The 8,877-nt window shown below is 30.9% G+C and overlaps 1 protein-coding gene across 1 annotated transcript; it reads right to left on the bottom strand.

The window, feature by feature from the left end:
* Positions 1 to 1,418: 1,418 nt before the first annotated feature.
* Positions 1,419 to 4,120, bottom strand: LOC123883378 (calmodulin-7). Its single transcript, XM_045932154.1, has 2 exons — positions 3,818 to 4,120; positions 1,419 to 2,176 (listed from the first exon to the last, which is right to left on the bottom strand). Exons 1-2 carry the CDS (start codon positions 3,891 to 3,893, stop codon positions 1,803 to 1,805), a joined length of 450 nt encoding a protein of 149 aa, XP_045788110.1. The 5' UTR covers positions 3,894 to 4,120; the 3' UTR covers positions 1,419 to 1,802.
* Between the last annotated feature and the right edge of the window lie 4,757 nt (positions 4,121 to 8,877).

The raw sequence follows: 8,877 nt of genomic DNA on the forward strand, positions 1-8,877 counted from the left end.
CCATGTCAGATTTTATATTGGGCCTAACTCAACCTTACAAAACCGGCTTGTAAGGTGAGGGTTGCCCAAACTATATAAACGTTACACAGGCCATATCTCTTAGCAATGTGGGACTAAATCCACCGCTTCACACCCAACACAATGAAGGTGTTGGAGGCTGCAATGAAGGCAACCCAAATGCCGCAATTAGGCGGATGGGGTCGGACCGCAATGAAGGCGGAATTTCCAACACACCCCCTCACGCTCGGGCCCAATGGGCCTGAAGCGTGGACGATGCGGGAAGCCCAACAATAGATCTAGGATAGGCTCTGATACCATGTGAAAACTGAATATTATTATATTTCAAGTTATTGAATAATGTACAATCACTAATGTGTTTATATAGGCTATTCTAACCTAATGGGCTCATGGGCCGAATACATATTATTAATAAAAATAAAAGATTGCTTCTAGTAATAAAATATTTACTATCTATTTACAACAATAACCATTAGTGTTATTTTAGTTATAAGTCTTAGACTCCTAAAACATAATACACCTAGATATTGTTGTTAGAAGCTCATCCTAACAAGACCAATGTTCTAATTGCGTAGGTGATGAAAGATTTTGTCCCAAGTAAGGATCCCTCTTTCTTACAAATTGTAGTTTCGATACTCTGATTAGTATTATCATTTGTCTTGTTATGTCTTTGTCTATGTTGTTAATATCAGATAGCGGCACGCGCCGACCCTAAAAAATGCTATAGCGGCCATGTACAAATTAAACATAAATTCCAACAACATTACATAAATACTAAAAACTAGAAAAATACACAAAATTAAAAGAACTCTCTTACTTAATAATTATACAAAATATTATCATTTACCATCAAAATAGGTTCTAAATAAAGACTAAAATACCCCTCACTTTATGATTTATTTCCAAAATAAAGGTTTTTATAAAATTTTTCCAAAGCAGCCAAATAGCGCTACCAATCAGCTACGCCACCGCTAATATCCTGCAAATAGCAGCCACTATTTCCTCTTCTCTAAATAGCGGAAAGCGGCCTTATAGCATAGCCGGGAGGTGGTCTTACGCCACGCTATAGCGCCGCTATTAACATCATAGGACTTTGTGTTGAAAATTTCATCATATATGTTGTGTCTAAGATGGGGTTAGAAGCTCAAACCCATCATCCTTACACAAAATGACAAGCCAATGAAAACACAACACACAAAGGTTTAGTGGCATGTTTTAACTGAATACACAACAAAGGTTGGTAAAGTTGGTTTTCAGTTATTTCCAATCAAATTACTAAATTTTGTTACGTATTACCCATAACAGACCACATTGTTGGCTCATAAATTTTATTGTTTCTAGTTTTCTTGATTACCTTGCTTATGTCCACAAATCCTAAGCTACTTAAACATCAGTCACCATTCAAGAATAAGAAAATATTGCAAATATTGCAGGGCTGAATGTCAAATATCATTATTACAATAACAATAATATTCATCACCATTCACCAAAAATGAGAAGTGGTACTAGAAACTGAAGTAACATTAACATTACAACTTTTTTTTTAAGGATAAAATTACACGACAAACTAAGAAAGACACCAATCAACCACAACCATAAGATTCAAGACTTACCAAATTACCACTAATTAACATTTAACCATGAAATTAAAATGTAAGAAGAAAGGACAATGATTACTACAAAGCACTGTTATACAAGTAAACATTGTCCCTTCCCTTTTGTCATCATTCATTTAATCAACATTTTCTTAATTAAGGTTTTTGTGGATTTGAATGTGAAAGAGATTACTTGGCCATCATCACCTTAACGAATTCCTCGTAGTTTATTTGGCCATCACCATCAACATCAGCCTCTCGGATCATCTCATCAACTTCTTCATCAGTGAGCTTTTCACCAAGGTTGGTCATCACATGGCGAAGCTCAGCAGCAGAAATGAAACCATTCTGATCCTTGTCGAAAACCCGAAACGCCTCTTTCAGCTCCTCCTCAGAGTCAGTGTCCTTCATCTTCCTTGCCATGAGGTTTAGAAACTCAGGGAAGTCAATAGTACCATTCCCATCAGCATCTACTTCATTGATCATGTCCTGAAGCTCTGCCTCAGTTGGGTTTTGCCCCAATGAACGCATAACAGTTCCAAGCTCCTTTGTTGTGATGCAACCTGCACATTCACACCATTTACTATAATCAACAACAGCAACAAATTTATAGCTTCATCAATTTATTCCCCGATATGGTTAGTTGTTTCGTAAGCTTGTGACTTTTAATCTAGTTAGCTGAAAATTAGTTAGATGATTATGATTAATCACACACCCTGCTCTTATATTAGCCACCACACATAGCCAATTTGAAACCACAAATTTCTAATTCAGGACAGTTATGGTTACTTAGATTCAAATACTTCCAGCATTTCTCTCACCCTACCAGTATATAAGCCACATAAATATAGCCAATGTGTATTCAACAATTTTCATTCAATTAACTTTTCTTTTTAAACGAAACAAACTTAATGCATTTCATTAATCACCAAAAGTTCAATAATAATATCAAATCTATGCATTTCATTCAATTAACTTTTAAAATAATATATAACATGATAGTAACAGAAAGCTCTAAATCTGAACAAAGAAAAAACTCTGCAATAAACTCAGTGTTGTGTTGTTGTCAAATAACAGTGCATAACGGTGCTATAGCATAAAGAAATTTGAAGAAATCACTATTGTTTCGCCATTCACTATTTAGTACAAAGTGTTGTCACATACAAGCACTATAGCACTGTAGCATAGTGAAATTTGAAGAAATCACTATTGTTTTGCGATTCACTGTTAGTACAAAGTGTTGTCAAATACAAGCACTATAGCACTGTAGCATAGTGGAATTTGAAGAAATCTGCGGTTGACAACACTGAATAATCTACATCGTGAAAACCCATATCTTTCGACACCAGCAATCAAAACAAACTCAAAAGCCATAGGAAAAACATCTATGAATAATATAAAATTGGATTCACTGTAGTCAAGACCATGCATTCAGAGCATAGGTTATGATTTAAAATACCGAGTTTGAATCTGATCCATCCGATCTTGATCCCCGAATGCATGGAAGGCCGGATCCAAATAATATTCACAAAAATGTCAATATGACTTTGAAAAAGTATTGCAGATGTGAATTAACATAATCTTTATCCTTGCTGGTTATTATTAATTAGAAAAAATGCAGCAAAACAAACAAAAGAGTATTCCAAGTTTCCAACCTATTTATATAGCACTAAAAACTCAGATCAAAGGTGTGTCTGGTGTCCGACACATGTCGATTGTCGGATACTAACACAAGTTACACAACACCAACATATGGTTACATCAATCACTTCAATATTCATAAATTATTGAATAGTAACTATCAAACTAAAATCTAGATATAACCTAAGAATTATCATAGCACAAATATGCTACAAATTATTCTAATAAGTCGCATTTTTCTTTAGCTTCATAAGTTTTTCCTCAAAAAAATCATTAAAAAAATAAAAATAAAACACGTTTTCATTTTTTATTTAATTTTCCAATTCTTTAAAAACATTCATCTAAATCAACAAAACAACTCAAATCAACGATAATTTAACATAATAATAACTACATGAAATTTCAAAAAATGAATAATAATCAAATCAAACAAAAAAAAAACTAGCGAAATTCCTAATCCAAATCGAATCACAAGCAAATACAAAAAAACACAAAAAAAAAAAAAAAAAAACCGATCTACGAAATTAATCAAAGAAAAACTCAAAAAAGAGAGAGATTCTAACCATCGCCATCCTTATCGAATAAACTGAAAGCTTCCTTGAACTCAGAGATCTGATCGTCAGTGAGTTGATCTGCCATCGCTAGTTTTTCAGAGAGAGAGAGAAAATAAATCGGTTTTTGTTTTGAGATTTTTTTTCTGCGATGAAGAAGAAGATGGTGAAAGAGCGCGTGTTTGAATCTTCAACGATTGAATGAATGAAACGGTGGCGTTTTTTATATATAAATGAGGCTTCGGTGTGTTTTTGTTTGATTTAATTTTGTAACTGCCCAACACGGTCTCCACACTCCTTTACCAATTTTTTTATTTTTAAAAAATAATAACTATATTCATTTATTTAAAAATAGGGGAACACATTTATATCGACACGTGACACGCAGAGTTAACACATTTATGTCATAGCTGGATGGATGATGTGGTGAGAGACTAAAATAACGCAGAGTTAGCAATAATTTTTAACGCAAGAGACCAAAGTGACTAACAGATTGCAGAGTCAATTACTATTTTGTATTTTTTTTTTGAGTCATCGACCATAATGACAGCGAGTTGCCCAATCAGGGACCAAAATAGTTGTTTCCCCGTCCCTCGTGCCAACTCAGCAAGCTGACGTGTGTCCAAAAAAATGTCACATCAGCTTTTTTGTTGAGTTAACGGCCAAACTAAACAGCAGGGACCAAACTGACTAACGGAATGCAGATTCAGGAACTATTCAATAGTTTTTGCTCGGTGGGGGACCAAAATAACAGCGAATTGCACATTGAGAGACTAAAATGACTATTTCCCCTATTTTTTTTAAAAATAACTTATATTCATTTATTTAAAATTATTGAGTATATTTATCAAAATAATTACTACACATTCTAGCTAAAAATTTAAAAGATAAATATACCAGCAAACGTTCCTGTGAGCATATCTTAATTAGCAGAGATATTGTAAATTATTGCAAGGACTGGGGTTTGAACTTCGGTACTACCATTTTTTTTTTGCAGACTCCGGTAATGTCACTTATTCACCTTGAAAAGGTTAAATTCTAGTCATTAGGTTACTTGATAAAAAAATATATATACGAGCAAACTCATAACATCCGAGTTAATAAAATAAAACAGTCTAATGTCTACAAATTTGACAAAGACTATATGATAAAATTTAAATGCCTGGAATAGTCGAAACTTCTTTTTATTGCTTTTTTTCTTTCTCTATATTTCTATCCATGAATAATAAAAATGAGTAAATTACTTCTCTTGGTAAAAAGATCATATAATTACATTATATATGTATGGGTCGAGTTCGTACTCCAGACACTTCAGTTATTCACCTTAAAAGTATAATTTCTAGCTACTAGGCTATTTAGCAAAAAAAAAAGAGTATACGACTATTTTGGTCCTTTAATATATTAAAATTAAAAAAATTGACAAATATCTTTTTTAGTTGTTATTTTGGTCTTTAAATATATTTTTAAATAATTAATGAATTAAGTTGATTGTGTTTGTTTCAAAAAAAAAATATATTTTTAAATGGTCAACATAGTATTTGAATATTTTATTTGTTGGTTAATTTAGCCTATAAAATTACTATTAAAGAAGATATTGAAGATATTTTTATAATTTTGTTACATTCAGTGTATAAAAGTCAATGCCACGAAATATTGTATATTTTTAATTTTAGATGATAATATTATTTTAAGAGAGTTTGTAATACATAACTCAAAATGTTGATATCGTTAGATTTAACATCTTTATTTAAATTCGACTTAAGAGTTTGTATGTGTATTTTAGGTGATCTTTGTCACTTTTTTTTTAACAAGCAAAAATAAAATATATTAACCGAACAAATAGTCTCGTGGGCACAAGATGGGTCAAACAGAACTACACAAGTTTACAGATACATCAATTCAAAAATCAACATAAAACAAAGTTACATAAGGCTCATACAAATAAATGGGTTTGTCCTCCTGTTATGATAGTTAATCACAAGATTACAATTAGATATCCTCAACCACTGGTATGAATGAAGTTTAACCTTCTCCAGCAATTGAGAGACAAATTGTGCAGAATGTCTGAATAACATGTGATTTCTTTCACATTATTTTAAGTGAAATCAATGTTGATATGTTTTTTAAATATCGGCGAATATCGAATACCTTGAATTTGGTCGTAGATATATTTATCATTCAATGTCATGTTATATTTGATTCATCTTACTAAATATTTTTTCAGAAAAAAAAAATCATACTAAATATTTTAGAGTTGAATTGTTAAGAGTTCTAGAGTGATGACCTGAAAATATATTTATACAAAGAGACAATTTTCATTTACTAACTTATTTTTGCAATGTTGAATGAAAGAAATTCCTTTTACTTTTTTTTTTTGAATAAAAAATTCTTCTTACTCTATTAGCATGTTTTCAAATTTAAATATTAATTTATTATTTTTTGGGTACAAAATATTACTGTAATTTATTTTATTTGACTCCCACACAATCTCACTTAGGGATGACAATGGGTAGGGTGCATCCCCATACCCGCGGATTGAAAAAATACCCGTACCCATCCCCATACCCGCGTGGGTAACAACTTTTACCCCCGTCCCTATACCCTATGGGTACCTAGGTACCCATACCCGTTACCCGTATTTTTACTAAAAATAAATTGATCAATTATAAAATATCATATAATTTTAATAGAATTAAAAAAATTTCAAAGATTTTAATATTGACTAATGAAAATTATAAACAAAATTATTACTAACTTTATGTTAAAGTTCATATTTATGTTAAATATTCACATTATTTTTATATTATGTTATAAATAAACATTTTTATTAAAAAAATGTAATAATTTAGTAGAGTTGTATTATTTTAAATTGATTTACATATATTATAATATAATAATATAAATAAAATAAATAAATATATATTATGCGGGTATGGGGCGGGGTTGGTACTAAGGTATCCGTACCCGCATTCATACCCGTTCATTTTTGCGGGTAATTACCCATATCCGTACCCGTACCCAAAATGCCGATTTTTACCTTACCCATTGTGGATAATTTTTGCGGGTATCCTCTGAGTATGAGTCAAATTATCATCCCTAGTCTCACTACGTTATATCCATCAAAGTGGCAAGTGGAAATATGGGACGCGTTACGCGGTTTGGACACGGAAGGTGTGAAGCATAGGGGACCAGATTAAAGTGCAGTTTTACTTGTTAAGAATTTTCATGACATTGACTCATTTATTTATTTTTATTTTTATTATTTGGTGAAGACTCATTTATTTTTCTAAGAAAGAAAGAATGATGACAAAAAGTTTATACATACATATGATCATGGGTCACCATCAAAGATAATTGGAGATCTTATTAGTCATTAGGGATATATTATGCACAAATTAGCCAACATTGAAAATTGCCTAGGGGATATCCAATCCAACACTTTTTTGGGAGTTCTTAAATTGATTATGTTCTTGCTTAGGTTATCATAAGGATAACATCTTATCCGGCTGATAAAAAAATTGAAGTGTATCTTTGATACGTTTAAAAATAAGGAATCGGACAGAATTTTAGTTGTACTATTTTTTATATTAAAATTGATTTTGGGTTGGACAAATTTGGGTTAATAGATTAGACAAAAAATTAAAATTATTGTCTTCCATTGAATTAAGAGACAATTTTTTCTCCTCCACATATATTATCTAAAATAATAAAATAACATTTTGTACATTAAATATCGTACAGGATAAAATTTGTTTAAACCTTAAACTTTGTTCCATGTTGTTCTGTTTAATACTTATATTTTGCTGATCAAACAGACTCAAAGTAATAAAAGTAATTGTATGTATATTAAGTCTCTCTTTCGTATTTATATATTCAGGCAACTTCTTTGGCTCAAAATACTTCATCATGGGTACTCCAACTTATGGCTTGTCAGGTGTCCTCTGTGTCTCTCACCCCATCCTAGAATATCTTGCCCGTGGCGTATTCGAGTCAGCCTCGTAACAGATAGACCCTATGATGTACCCCTATCCTTATCGTTATTTCCTTGGGCTCCAAGTCCCACACGCGTTTGGACCCAATACAGTCTTGATGAGTTAGGTCTATTCCAAAAGGGATCCCGATTAATTATATGACTAAATATGTTTTTAATTCTTATAAACTTATAGTCTTTTAAATTAAATCTTTATTTAATTTTAATGGTATTTTGTTTCCATAATATTACAATTTGTGAGAATAAAATGTACTTTAAGATTAACAACTACATATAACACCATAATATTTTAAATTCAAAGCCTTTAAAAAAATCAAATGAATTAATGAAAAATTGATTGATTAGTGAGTAATTAGTGTCACTTAAAAGTTTTTTTTTCTTACTCGATGTTATTGAGTAGTTAGGCTCCACAAGCTATAGGGCCCTTGGTTTAATATTTTATTAATTTTTTTTAATGTTTTAGCTATATTTGTTAAAAAAATTAATTATTTTCATGTTTAATTTTTTTTTTTTTCATTTTCATTTTGACAATTTTTTTAATAGAAGAAGGAGTAAAACATAATTTATGGTGTCTATGCATTTTCAACAATATTAATGAAAAACTGATTGTCTCCCGAGAGGTCACTTGGTTGATGACATGTGGGCATCACACGGGTAAGGAACATGCGTTGGACTAGTGATCTTTTTTTTTTTTTTTTTTTTAATTTTCTTACTAGTATTATTAAAATTGATGAGGAGAAATGACATTAGGCATTTATTAGTAGCGGATGTTTTAGGGATCGCTACCCCTCACTTTATTTCGGTGTAATCTTTTTTTCTCGTGCTCAAGGCCCTCTTTTTGATTAAAAAAATTGATGAGGGGAAATTAAAATTTTCAGTAGAAGTTCTTTTTAATATATATTTCTTTTGATCAATAGATCTTTTTAATATATATATTTTTTTTGTTTACGGTGAATTTGATAGGTTTTTTATTTGTTTCTTATGTAATAAATTTTAAATTGATTTTTTTTTTACAATTTTTTTTTGCAAGTTTTTGTAAGGGTAGGATTTGATTGATTTATATTTAATATACTTTTTTTTG

This window comes from Trifolium pratense, linkage group LG5 (assembly GCF_020283565.1).
Source record: "Trifolium pratense cultivar HEN17-A07 linkage group LG5, ARS_RC_1.1, whole genome shotgun sequence".
Lineage (NCBI taxonomy): Eukaryota > Viridiplantae > Streptophyta > Magnoliopsida > Fabales > Fabaceae > Trifolium > Trifolium pratense.